Source organism: Propithecus coquereli, unplaced genomic scaffold, assembly GCF_000956105.1.
Source record: "Propithecus coquereli isolate 6110/MARCELLA unplaced genomic scaffold, Pcoq_1.0 Scaffold148, whole genome shotgun sequence".
Classification (NCBI taxonomy): domain Eukaryota; kingdom Metazoa; phylum Chordata; class Mammalia; order Primates; family Indriidae; genus Propithecus; species Propithecus coquereli.
Window position 1 is genome coordinate 916,982 of NW_012139191.1, and position 14,271 is coordinate 931,252.

The 14,271-nt window shown below is 40.6% G+C and overlaps 1 protein-coding gene across 2 annotated transcripts; it reads right to left on the minus strand.

Moving 5' to 3' along the window:
• Positions 1 to 1,085: 1,085 nt before the first annotated feature.
• PIGP (phosphatidylinositol glycan anchor biosynthesis, class P) lies at positions 1,086 to 8,139 on the minus strand. Of its 2 annotated transcripts, XM_012640096.1 has the most exons (5): positions 7,983 to 8,139; positions 7,424 to 7,528; positions 4,879 to 4,951; positions 2,508 to 2,626; positions 1,086 to 1,430 (listed from the first exon to the last, which is right to left on the minus strand). In XM_012640096.1, the coding sequence occupies exons 2-5, from the start codon at positions 7,503 to 7,505 to the stop codon at positions 1,300 to 1,302; spliced, it is 405 nt and encodes a 134-aa protein (XP_012495550.1). In that variant the 5' UTR covers positions 7,506 to 7,528; positions 7,983 to 8,139; the 3' UTR covers positions 1,086 to 1,299. The 2 variants fall into 2 exon arrangements, with proteins under 2 accessions (XP_012495550.1, XP_012495549.1); XM_012640095.1 differs by lacking the exon at positions 7,983 to 8,139 and having other exon boundaries at positions 1,088 to 1,430; positions 7,424 to 7,550.
• Between the last annotated feature and the right edge of the window lie 6,132 nt (positions 8,140 to 14,271).

Genomic DNA, 14,271 nt, shown 5'->3' on the forward strand with positions numbered 1-14,271 from the left:
CTCAACTAAACTTCCCCAAATATTGTCCAATTCGATAAAAGGCATAACTATCTACCTAGTTCTTTAATCCAGAACAATCTTGGAATGACCCTTGATCACAATTTCTCTCAGTCAGCCCTTCCTATCCTGTACGGTCAGACCATACCCCAGTCGGCTGTCTCCAACACGTACTACAAAACCATCCACTCCTCAACTCCACCACCACTCTGGTCTAAGCAGCAATCATTTCTTGCCTGGATTAATGCAACAGCTTTCTAATGGTCCCCTACTTCCATACCCTTGCCCCATTCCCAACTCCCCTTCCAAATCTATTCTCCATCTCCCAGTCAGTGACTTTTTAAGAACATAAATTAGGCCACGCCTCTCCCTTGCTTAAACACCCCCAGTAGCTTGGTACCTGAAGTGCCCCAAACTCATCACACTTAAACTTAAGTCCAAACTTCCTACACTGGCCTACGAAAGCCTTCATGATTCCGGCTCATCACAGACCACATCCTCCCATGTTCAGAATGCTCTAGGCTCACTGCTAGTCTTCCCTCTGTTCTTAGGACATAGCTCCTTCTCACCTTGCCGTCTCTGCCGTTTCATACTGAGAAGCTCACCCTGCCCCTCCCATCTTTCTGTGTATGACTGGCTCCTCTTTTTGCTATTCAAATCCCAATCCCAACTGCCTCTCTCTGAGAGGCCCTCCTTGACCACCCAATCTAAAGTAATCACCCCTTTGCTTTCTAGAATGTCATGCTATCTTAGTTCTCTGCATAATACTTATTACAAATAATATTTTATTTGCTTAGTCTGTGTCAACCTGCCTCTAAAACATAAGCTTTTTGGGAGAGTCTTACTATTACTACATCTCCAGGGCCTATAGAAACACCTGGTACCTAGGGAATACTCAATAAATGTCTTACACATGACTCTGATGGCACAAATAATAAATGTACCCTTCCCCCAAATGTAAGAGTTTGAATTCTGGATGCCTCAGGACAAACAGGAGGAAGGACACAATCATCCTTTGCAAATAACAACATAAATGCCTCTTGAGAGGAACTTCTTGATTATACAGACGCTTATTTTTTAAAGTCTGGTATATGGTAATGTAGTATTTTATTTATTCTGTCCATTAATAATACTTTAGAACACTTCCAATATTAATTGAACTTAATCTAATAGAAGACCAACTTACTTTTTTTTACATCTCAATACTGGGTATTAGTAAGAGAGATGCTCAAAATAATTATGGTCAAAATTATGTTAAACACTTATAAGCAAATGCTTGGTGTTAACATGTCTACATACAATTCAGCTTTTAGTGTAAGGGTCTTTGGCTGCAAGAAAGAACATTTGGTTTACTTCACTAATAGGAATATCTCTTAATGCTGGAATGGCCTCTTCTTGGTATTTCTTATGCTGTTGATTTTTAGCATAATTATCTGCAAGAGAAGAACAAAAAGCTCTGTTAACCCAAGCAATTTCTTCTATAGTCTCTGTGGCCAAGGAAGACCCACCACATAGTTTATTAAGCTGATGTTTTGTTAACGACAAATAACCACGTTTAACATAATTAAGTAATGTCTTAAATCTTCTCTTTAGAAGAAATGTCCCCATTAAAATAAAAATGTAATCAACAAAGTAGTTTTCTTATCTCTGACTTGGAAAGAAATTAATATTTCATTCAACTGTACAATGGTGGTTAAGTCCCATCTGCACATTTCCCACAGTGACAGAATTATACCTAGGCCTTGAAAATGTATTTATATCAACACTGCAAAACTATTAAGTCATTTGGTGCAAATATTCATACAAACTTAACAATTTCCCCTCTTTGCACAAATTGTCTATTTGCTGCACTTCCAGTCAAGAATGCAGGGTATATAGGTTATTAGGGTTGAAATTTAAAAATACTATAATTGATTTTCCAAATACATTATATGAGTTGATGAATAAAGGTTTGGAATAGTTGAAAAATCATACCAGGGAACTTAAAAAATACTTTTCTTCCTAGAATCTAAGCAAGCTCAGGAATCCTAATTTATCTTCATCTTTAGACTTGAAATGAAAAGACTTAAAAAAAATAAAACTACAAAAACATGTTGTGACTCTTCTATCCACATGATTGGAATAAGGTGTCCATAGTGATCCTGAGGATACACACCCTCAAATCCCTCCTCCTGAACAAGGTCTGCATGTACCTTTTGCCATCCCTTTATCAACAGTGCCTATTTAGGACAAAAGAAGTTTCTCTCAGGCAAAGCTGCTGAGGAACATAGTATATACACTATAATTTATCAGAATTTATTTCCTCCATGAATATAACTAGTGCATATTCATCAGAACTTATTTTCTTTGTGTAATTATTTCCTTTTGTATAAGCTTTTATTCATTTCTCTAGGTTCTTTTTATTGACCCAATGTGTGTCTTGCAGCCTATTCTTGGTTGCTTTTCTGGCTAAAACTCCTAATACCCCACTCTTCCGTTCCCCCAGCACTTTCCTGTTATTATAAATTCACCTGTGATTGTATGAATGGAGTTGAGTGGACAGGTGCTCATCATGTTGATTCCAAACAAAAGCACATAACCAATTACTACAGTAATAAGGAGATACACAGGTAATGCCACTGCCCAGTATCTGCAAGAGAGAATATTGAAGTACATAACGGACACCTTAAAAGGTTGTAATTCTCAACAGTCACAAAGTTTACATATTTTTTAAACTAAATTTAATTTTTATTAAAGTAATATGTTAATATGTATATAAGAGACAAATTGTTCTACAAGACTTATAATGAAAGGCTGTAGTTCTCCAGCCCACTGTCCCAACCCTGGAGTCTCACTCCCCAGAAAGAAACAATTTAAACATCTGCTTATTCTAGTACTTACCTCTTCATTTCTATGTAACATGTTCATATTATTATTTCTTGATTTTTTTCAATTTCAGGCATTTTCTCTATACTTCCTAACATAGAGATGAGGAATTTACCTCTTCCTTTCCTTTTCTATGCTTACATCACAATTTCTGGTTATATCAGCATTTAAAAAAAATTATTATGACTATATATAACAATGTTTGCAACTGAGAACCTTAGTGTACTATTATTATATGCTTCCTTGTATAACTTTTTGTTTTTTCTGGAATTAATAATTGTTTTTATCTATTTGCTTGGTATGTATGTATGTATCTATCAATACTAGAGCCTCAAATTCTCTAATAGGACTCTATTATGCCTCTCGATACTGTCAAGCACATCAAGTGCTCTACCTTGCCATGTTTTATTGAGTGCATTGTTTCTTTAATAATGTCTTCCTCACTCTTTTCTCTTTCTGGAACTTCTAATAGTTAGATTTTTAGCCCTGTTAAACTTTCCTCTATTTTCTATTTCTCTTTTGTTCTACTTTCTAGAGATTATCTTTGGTTTATCATCCAACCTTTCAATTAAAATTTTAATTTTGGTTATCATGTTTACAATTTAAATATAGCAATTCCCTGAACATTTTCTTTGTATAGCATTCTGTTCTTGTTTCAGAGTTATAATCTTTTGAGAATTTTATGTTATTTTAAAATTTTTTTCTGTTCCTTGAATTATGTCCATTTCCTTCAAGTTTCTTTTCTTTTTGCTTTTGCATCTCAAGTTAGAGGTTTTCCTTCAAAGTCTGGTAACTTAAGGCAGTTCACTCATATTTAAAAATGAAGTGCTAACAAGCTAATTGAAAGTACTGTGTGTATGTGGGCAGGGATGGCCAACTGGTGAGCCTTCCTAATGGGACTGGGCCACTTCACTGGAGTCCTCTAAATGTCAGAAATTACAGATACTTTCTCTTGGGCTGGTCAGCTTCCTCAGGAAGGAACCTCCTATCTTTTTCTGGGAGAACTAGGGTGGTATGAGCCTGGGAGCCCAGTGAGGGAAGGTGTTGGGGGAGGGGTAGACCTTATCATTCAGCCACACAGATTTTCTTTCTCTTTTTTTTTTTTTTTTTTGAGACAGAGTCTCGCTCTGTTGCCTGGGCTAGAGTGCCATGGCGTCAGCCTAGCTCACAGCAACCTCAAACTCCTGGGCTCAAGCGATCCTCCTGCCTCAGCCTCCCGAGTAGCTGGAACTACAGGCATGCGCTACCATGCCCGGCTAATTTTTTCTACATATTTTTTAATTGTCCAGCTAATTTCTTTCTATTTTTAGTAGAGACGGGGTCTCACTCTTGCTCAGGCTGGTCTTGAACTCCTGAGCTCAAACGGTCCTCCCGCCTTGGCCTCCCAGAGTGCTAGGATTACAGGCTCGAGCCACTGCACCCAGCCAGCCACACAGATTGTCATTTACTCCCACACTCAATTAACCCTTGTAGCCTCCAGGCTAGAGACTCTGGCTCAGCCTTTCAGAGGAAGGCAGGGTTGGTCTCCCAGCTTTGAGGGCCAAGGGAGGAAGATTTGAGGTCTAACGCTCTTTAAACATGTTTTCAGTTCAGCCCAGAATTACCATGCTAAAGAGATACCTGGTACCTCCAATATCTGAGCCATTTTGGAGTTTTAGGGCACAAATATTGCTGGCTTCCCTACTTCAGCAATGTGAAAAAAGCATAAACCAAGTCAGTTATCTTTCAGGTATCTCAAACCACTTTCCCAAAATTGATACTTCTTATCTGCTATCCTATTCTTTGCTTCTGTGGGTTTATACCATAAAAAATTTTTTTGAGACAAATGTGTGTTAATTCCACCATTTTTATTAGAGGTATATCAATAATGATCTTTAAAAACCTTTCAATTTCTATATGGCTATTCATGAATTTTAAAAGAATAAACATTTAAAGATTTGAGTAGTTTTAAGGAAAAAAATGATCCTTCAAAACAGCATTAACTGCATCCTGATTTAAGAAATATATTAAACTTACTTTTGAGGCCAATATGTTAAGCCTAAGGAGTTTAGCCAAGATTCAGGAATAAAAGCCCACATGAGATAAAGTACTATAGAAGGGGAAAAAAAAAAAGAGAGAGAGAGAAGTCAGTAAGGCATGCATTCAATCTGCTAAGGTTCATTTAAACAAAAAAGCTTCTTTGAAGCGTCCCAGATTCACTCGGAAATGATTGTTCCTTCCTTTCAGTTCTTCTAGCTTCTTATTTGTACCATTCTTATATTTATCATAATTACCTTATTATTGGCCATTTTTGAACATGTCTTAACTCTCACACTATATTTTAAACAATTCAAGGGCACATATCATGCCTTAGCAACTGCTGTAATCCTTGTATCACCGATCAGTTTGCTTTATGTACAGTAGGTGTTCAATACTTCACCTCCACAGAACTGAAGTAATTACAGACATTTAGTCGCTTAAAGGAGAACTTTTCTACCCTACTTCTGATCCACTACATGTTGAGCTTCTGCCTTATCTCCCAGAGTAGTTTTATTTCCCTCAACCCCAAATCTTTGTTGTTTACTGTTGTCCCTATGTAGTAACAACAGCTAAGCTCTAAGCACTCACTGTGAGTTAAGCACAGTTCCAAGCATTCTATATACATTACTTCACATAATCCTCAAAACAATCCCCTGAGGCATGTGTGTGGTACTTTTTACAGATGAGGAAATGGAATCTTATAAAGGCTGTATCATCTCATCTGTCCAAGGTGAGTGGCAGAGACGATTTTAAACTATTAAATACCCACATTATTGATGAAGGATTAATATTTTTAACAAATATGTATTACCGAACTCTGTATGTTCGGAGTGTGAAAGATGGCTTCTGCTCTCCCTGAGCTTAAAAATCTAGTGGTGAATAGAGAGGAGTAAATTGATATTTTCATTACACTGTGATAAGTGCTAATAAATGAATAATAAAAGATGACACAGAAGCATATTAGAAGAACCTCCTTCCACTCGTAATACTCTTTCTTCTTGATTTCTCTCCATAGTACATGTTACCATCTGAAAGTGTATATGTTTTACTTATTTAATTTGTCCATCGACTATCTCCTCCCTGTAGAATGAAAACTCTATGGAAGCAGGAAATTTTTGGCTGTTTTGCTCCTCCCTGGCTTATAACAGTCCCTGGCACATGGTAAGCACCCAATAAGTAACTGAATTAATTTTTGGTTGTGGGTGTTACGGGATTTAAGTCTTAAAGTCATTGTTTTTATTTATTTATATAGTTTCTGATCGTTGAAACATTTTTGAACAAGGATTTACAAGACAACGATAACAACAGTAGCTAACACTTATTTAGTACTTCTTGTTCCTGTGCATTGTCTTAAGTGCTTTACCTAAATTACCCCAGTTAATCCTCACAACAGTCATAAGAGGCAGCAGGGCGATGTCAGCCAGTGTGTCTGGGTTCAAATTCTAGCTCTATCATTTAGTAGCTTTGCGACTTTAGGCAAGTTACTTACACCCCAGTACTCTCATCTTTAAAATGAAGACAATAATATTACCTATTTGATAAGATTGTTTTATGCATAATAAGCAACAACTATCATCATCAACACCCTTTTAGAGATGAGGACACTGAGGCTCAAAGAAGTTAAGTAAATGGTCCCAGGTCACAAAGGTAATCCATGGAGGAGTCGGAATTTAAACTCGGTCATAACTTCTTCATTTCAGACTCTGCTAGGCAACAGCCTGTTAGGTCCATCTGCAAGCTGTACTGATGATGCAGGTTGATATTTTTCAGTTAGGGTTCAGAAGTACTATCATTCCACCTTTGTGGTTTCCACACAGTTCCAGAAAGTTCTACTGGCGGCACTGGATTTTCTCCCTCATTTGCCTCATAATACCCAAATCCTTTTGGGGAGACTTGGGGCCTGCTGTGTGTCTCGGGACATATTACTGTCTCGGTGAGTGTCTCAGTTTCCTTAACTGTAAAATGTCATATTCAAGAGGTAAAGGGCACATATTTCAATATGGCTTCTCTAGCCTAATTCTCTTCACTTCCCAGCTGTAGTGGAGCCAAACTCACTTCCCAACTCTCTCATGCCTTCATTCAAAGCATTTCCACGTCTTCCCTCCATCCTACTTATTCTTTTCTAATTAGTGTAAGTACCAGGGGGAAAGTCTCCTGGAGAAAGCTAACTCTGACTTTCCAGTCTGATTTCAACGTCTCTGCACTGTGCTCCCTTGCCATCGTCACACTGCGTGTTAACTGCGTATTTACTTCTCTGTCTCATCCACAAGACCACGACCTCCTTAAGGGCAAGGACCAGGTTTATTCATTTTGCGATCGTGCCTAGTACTGTATAAGCATTTGTTTGAGATTAACTCTCTTAGGCTAATGATGGCACACAGAACACTGAACAAAACATGAGTTCCCTTCAGGTTTTGTTAAAACGAGACGTAGGTATAAAGAATCAACAGGTCATGTGTGCACATTCTAAGAACAAATGTATTATTTCCTTGTCACTGAACACCAGAAACAGCCCCTGGCCATCCATCAGGAAAGTACTTACTGAAGCCAAACTGGGAGCTTAAGAAAAGAACAAAGCCATAAATCGCTCTTTCTGGCAACGGCGACGGTGAATTTTCCACCATTTTCCCCTGTGGCTTTAGACACTCTGCGGAAAAGAACACAATCATCCGTCAGTGATTCACTCCCCCTCACCATTGGTCTATTATAACCTCATCGCTTCGCTATGGGTACTGCCTCTGCGGAGCATAAGTGCCATCCCGCGCACAGCCCCCGACACACGCCCGCGTGCACGCGCGCTCGCAAGCACCCCCGCCTCGCGTGCACGCGCGCTCGCAGGCACCCATGCCGGCGCGCGCACACCCCGCAACAGAGAGGAGGGCGGGGTCGGGGGCACAAACGCCTCCAGCTGGGGAAGCTTGGCCTTCCTGCGGGAAGGGAAGGTCAGGGAATAGGCTCGCGCGGCGCCCACGAGAACGCGGGCCTGCTGGGCCGGGCCCTCTCGTGGGGGCTTCTGCTGCTCATTAGAGGCGGGGTGGGGGAGGCCCTCGACCTTGGGTCCTGCTTACTCCCACCCGGGCCCCTCCCGACACCTCGACCACCTTAGCGCTGAGTTCTCTGCGCAAGCTCAGACCAGGCAGCCGCAGCAGGGAAACATTGGAAAAATTGAGCGAAAGGCCGAAGCCCGAAGGCTGCCCCCCCGAGGGCGCAGGCGCACGACGACTCTCGTGAGGCGGGAACGCGCGAGCGCAGGGGCTGGCGAGACCGCTCGGCCCGCGGAGGCGAAGGAGGGGGCGGGCCGGCGCGACTGCGCATGTGCGCTGCCAGCCCACGTGACACGTCTGCCGTCTGCGCCACCGCCCGCTCCCTCCGCGGTCTGGTTGACGTGGAGGGCCGGCGGTGGCGGCTGCGGTGGCGGCCCGCGTCCGAGGCTCGCGGGCGCCGGGCCCCGGTGAGTGCACACCCGGCTCGCGGCAGGGCTCCCGGATGTGTCACCTTGTCCCGCTGCAGCCGAGATGCCCGGGGAGCGGGACCCTCCACACCCCCTCCATGGGTGTGTGGTGAGTGTGGGTGTGTGCGCGTCGCCCCGTGTCCCTCGCCGTGGTGCCTGCTGTGTGTCTGCGTGGGTCGGGGTGTCCGCGCGATGAGTGGGTGTGGTCGCTTTTGTCTGCTCCAGTGGGTATGTCCCCTTTGGCCCTTCGCGAGCGTGGGCCCTCGGGTGCCTTGCAAGGGTGGGAGTAGCCCCTTTGTGTGCGCATCGCCCTGCTGCCCGCGCATCGGCGTCTCGCTCGGTGCGTGGGAGACACCTGTGCTGGGTAGAGGGGCCCCTGCGGATGAGCGCGCGGGCACGCACCCGTGTGTCCTCTCCTAGCCCCCTTTGTGTCGGCGCCCGTTTTTCCCGGTGGCAGCGTGGGCGCTCCTGGCGTCTTCAGGCGGCCCCCCTCTTTGTGTCACTGCCTCTGCCCGTGGGGCGCGCGTCCCCCAGCGCGCGTGGCCGCGTCGCCTGTGAGCGAGACCCCCGCCTGGAGCACCGCCCCCGCGAGTGTGCGTCCGAGTGTGTGCTGCGCATGGGTTTTGTCGAGTGCGTAATAGCTTGTGTGCGGATTTTCGTTCGTGTGTGTTCGTGAATGTTCGTGCACGCCCGGTGCTGCGTTGTGTTCCCTACGTGGGTGCCACCTGTTTTCCTGAGAACTGGCAGCGCAGTCCAGGGCCGGCCCCCGCCCTGAGGAATGGACCAGGGCAGGCGGCTATAACCCCTACGCGCCTCCCTCCCTCGCCCCTCTTCTGAGCATCCACCCTCCCCCGTATGCGAACGAGAGGAGGGAGGACGGTTGCGGGTCTGGCCAGCTGCTCTGCAGTGTTGACGACGTGAGTGTGGCTTGTTGAGCTAGTCTGGGGCCAGAGTAGGGGGCCAAGGACCAAAAATGGAGCCGAGGCGTAGGTGAATTTGGGCTGGTACCAGTGCGGCGTGCCTTTTGCAGAGGCGCCCCGGACGCCAAAAACCCTTCATTTGCAAATTCCTTCCAAAATACAAGCACACGCCAACTGGGCAAATATATTGTAGCTGTCCCTGGCGTTCTTGAAAATACTTAATGGTTCACATTTTATGGCGTTCATATAAATCTCTTTCGATTTTGCCCTACCCTGGCAGGGGAAACAAGGTAGAAATCGTACAGATTTTACTTCTCCTTCCTTGGGAGTAGTTTCCTCATAATTACGGTTCTAGTTACGACATTTTTTATTGCTAGAAATTTTCATTTTATCCTAAGGAAAGTGGGATTTAGTGTAAGGATACATAGGGAAAGAAACTTCAGACCCATTAAGGACCTAATTACTGCTCCTTTTGCTCAAAGGTTCGTGCTTTCTGCTCAAGGGCTGCATTTTGGTGTCTCTTTCTATTCTGCTTAATTTTCTTAATCTTGCCTAATTTTCTTTTTTTTCTTCTAATTTCTGGAATATTTCAGATATAAAATATAGAGGGGGGGTTCTAACCAATGCATGATTCAGAATTTTACAGATTTAATTATTTTGCCAAATTTACTTCAGATCCTCTTTTTTTCAAGCAATAAAATTGCAGATATTGGAGGCACTCAGTTCCTCCCCGTCCTTCCCTAAAGATAGCCACTGTGTTCAGGTTTGTGTATATCATTCCTTTGCATATTTTATACTTTTCATCATGGTGAATCCATAAACAATATATAGTATTGTTTGTTTTTAAACTTCAATGGTATTAAACTATACATGTGTTTTTTGCAACTTGCGTTTTTTTTTGCTCAGCATCACATTTGAGATTTATATATGAATAAATTGAATAATTGTGTTATCTTTGGGTCATTCATTTTAATTGCTGGTATAGAATTGCATTGTATGAATATACCATATTTAATTATACATTCCCTACTGATGGACTTTGAAGTTGTTTCCAGTTTTTGACTCTTAAAAAACAGTCCTACAATAAATATCTTTGTACCTGTCTGCTTGTGCACACATTTGAAAGTTTCTCTAAGAAATACATCTAGTAGTAGATTTGCTGGATAGTAGGTTATTTGCATTTTCAACTTAACCAAATATCACAGAAGCTCTCCAAGTGGTTGTACCAATTTTCACTCCCTGGTATTGAGTGAGAACACCCATTTCCTCACATCCCTGCTAACGTGTTATTTTATCAGACTTTACATTTTTGCCTTCTCTTTACTGACCAACTTTTATGACTTTAGCTTGTTGCTAAATTTGCTTGCAGCCCCCTTGGCTTCTGCCCTAACCCTGTGTCAGCCTATGGGTTTATCTCTCACAGCTAATTGGCTCAGCCTTTATCTCATTTGGTCCTTAAAAGATTAATTCCAATGAACATTTATTATGTACTTAATGTATGTCAGTTCTTGTGGTTAATGTAAAGATAGAATTTCCATGATATGTTATGTGTACCTCCATAGTGGCAGGTGAGGTGATTTAATTAAAAGCATACTTTTTTCATATGATAAATGTCTTAAAAAAATCTTGATTTTTATGTAATACTTGATACATTCAAAATATGTAATAAATATGCATACTGTGAAGCAAAACAATGAAATGAACACCTGTGAATCCACCGTTCAAGAATCAAAATGACCAATACTGAATGTGCTCACCTCCAGAGGTGACTACTATCCAGAATTATGTGTGTTATTCCTTGCTTTTTAAAAATTTTATCAGATATGTATCTATCCCTCAACAATGTATTGTATGGTTTCTGTTGTTGAGTAAAAAAAGAAAAAAATGCTGGGTGTAGTCTTTTGGGACTTGCTTATTTCACTCAATGTTATATTTCTGAGTCACTAATATTGAGTATAGATGTAAGTCATTAATTTTCACCGCTGTGTAATATTCCATGGGTGAATATAACACAGAGATGCATTCTCCTGTTGATGGACATTTTGGTTGTTTCCAGGTTTTGCTGTTATGATGAAGATTCTTGTGTAGTATGCAGTTGTAAGACTTTCTCTAATTTTCACACTGGTGTGTATGACCCCCCAGGGGAGTAATGAAGATTTTCTAAGGAGTGTATGGGGTACAAATGATGTTAATCAATCAGTTTCTAGATTATTAAATTCCACATGTTCTCTTTCCTAAAATTGGTAATGCCTGAGGTCTAGGTAGAGGCCTCCTGGTGGACCTTCCCTTTCACAATAGAGTTTTACATAAGAAAGGCAAACCACAGCCCCACTGGAGTCTTAATAGGGCTTTGCCCCTAGTGGAAAACAAAGGGGTAATTTAAAATACAGTTTATAGTGTTAGGGAGAGCCTCTTAAAATCTGGGCGCCTCCCCATGCATTTCCTCTAGAGATGCATTTTCAAAAATGCCAACGTATATTTTTTGACCAGCTATATGTTAGTAATAAGTATACATTTAAAGGAAGGATATATCAATTTTACTTTAAAATGTTACCATGGTACTCTAGGAATTCATCCTTTACAATTACTTAAACTTATGGTGAAATTTTTTAGATATTATCTTAACATGTGAAGGCAATGTAATTTTTAAAAGCATTTTTGGTGGTTTGTGAGCAAAAAAAGGTTGGAATACTGCCATGGTAAGCTATTTGCTAGATGTGGAATTGCTGGGTCAAGAGTTACGATTGTTTGTTCAGCTTTACAAAATGATGCCTGATTGTTTTCTTAAGTGGTTGTACCAGCTTATACTTTGGCCAGCAGTTTTGTCAATTTATATACTTTGATTAGCAGTGTGTAAGAGTTAACCTACAACCTTTTCAACACTTGTTATTGTTAGACTTCTGAATATTTTTCAGTGGAATGGGTATAAAATGATGCATCATTGTGGTTTTAATATGCATTTTTTGATTATCAGTGAGCTTGAGCATCTTTTATATGTTGACATATCATCTTTATTTCCCTTTTATAAAATACCTGGTCATATCTTTTACCCTTTTTTTTGTTGGGTTGTCTATAAAAACTGATATACTGGTAACACTGGTCTTTCATTGATTACATGCATTGTAAATATCTTCTTCCAGTTTGTGGCTGTCTTTTCACCCTTTATGGTGTATTTTGGTGAACAGAAGTTCTTAATTTAATGTAATTTAATTGGAAAACTTCTTATGAAGACATTCTTCTGTGTTTCTTTTTAGAAGTTTTAAAATGATGCCTTTCACATTTAAGTTCATAATTCATCTGGGCTTAATTTTTGTGTATGGTTTCATTTTTCCTTCCTCTGTGGCTCTAATTATCTCTATACCATGCATTGAAGGCCCTCTGTTCACCAGTGATCTGCTGTGCTATCTCTTTCATATGTTTAGTTTCTGTGCGTGTGGGTCTGTTTCTGGGTTGCCTTTCTGTATCACTTGTCACCTTGTCTGTCTCTGTGTTTTTCATACCACACTGTCTTAATTATTAATGCTATAGTTTTACCGGACATCTTGATAGCTGAGGAGGAGTTGGAGTCTCAGGATCATTGTTCTTGTTTTAAGAATCAGTTTGTTACATGATATGAAAAACCCTTTGGGAATTAATTAGAATTGATTGAAACAGTTTGGGGGAGAATCGAAATCTTTAAGATTTTGAGTCATCCTAAGAATATATGGTATTTCCATTTATGTATTTTTTCAATATAGTTTCATAGATCTTTTTTAATGTTGATTCTCATGTTTCTAAGTTTGTTGTTGCTGATATAAATGGCGTTTATAAACATTCTGTTTTCTGACTTTATTGTTAGTAAATAGAAATTTAATGAGTTTTAAAAATATTAATCTTTAGTCATCTACTCGATAAACTCTTATTAGGTCTAACATTTTCTGGAATTCCTTTGGGTTTTCTATGTGCTTAATTATATCATTTGCAAATAGTGACAGTTTGGGTTCTTCCTTTCCAATTATTTTTGCTTTCAATTTATTTTTCTTGTCTTAATGTATTAGCTCACTTTTAGATATATGTTCAATGGAAATGATTATGGTTGTTCATTAGAAATGAATATAGTGGGCATACATACAGATCTCATTCCCAATTTTAAATAGAATGTTTCCCCTGTTAAGAATAACATGTGCTGTGAGTTTTTGTAGATACCTTTGATTAAGTTAGAGAAATCTTTGTGTTTTTTTTTTGGTCACATGCTTTTCTGCATCTGTTGAGACTATCTTGTGGTTTTCTCCTTTAATCTGTTAGATGCAATAATTCCAATTTATAGATTTTAGAATTCTTCATTCTTATAGTCTTTCTTGAGATAAAGCCAAATTGGTCTTTATGGATTATCTTTTTATGAACTAGTAGATTGTGTTTGCCAATATTTTATTTAGATTTTTGTGTTTGTTTACAAATAGAATTACCTCTCACTTTTCTTTTTTGACTATCTTGTCTGATTTTGGTATTAAGATTACACTGATCTTATACAGTGAGTTGAGAGTAGTTCCTCTTTTTCTGTTCCCTGGGAGAGTTTGGGTTGATTTATTTCTTAAAAGTTTGGTGAGGCCGGGGGCGCGGTGGCTCACGCCTGTAATCCTAGCACTCTGGGAGGTCAAGGCGGGTGGATCGCTCAAGGTCAGGAGTTCGAGACCAGCCTGAGCAAGCGTGAGACCCCATCTCAACTAAAAATAGAAAGAAATTATCTGGACAACTAAAAATATATATATAGAAAGAATTAGCCGGACATGGTGGCACATGCCTGTAGTCCCAGCTACTCGGGAGGCTGAGGCAGAAGGATTGCTTGAGCTCAGGAGTTCGAAACCAGCCTGAGCAACAGCGAGACCCTGTCTCTACTAAAAATAGAAAGAAATTAATCGGACAACTAAAAATATATAGAAAGAATTAGCCGGACATGGTGGCGCATGCCTGTAGTCCCAGCTACTCGGGAGGCTGAGGCAGAAGGATTGCTTGAGCCCAGGAGTTTGAGGTTGCTGTGAG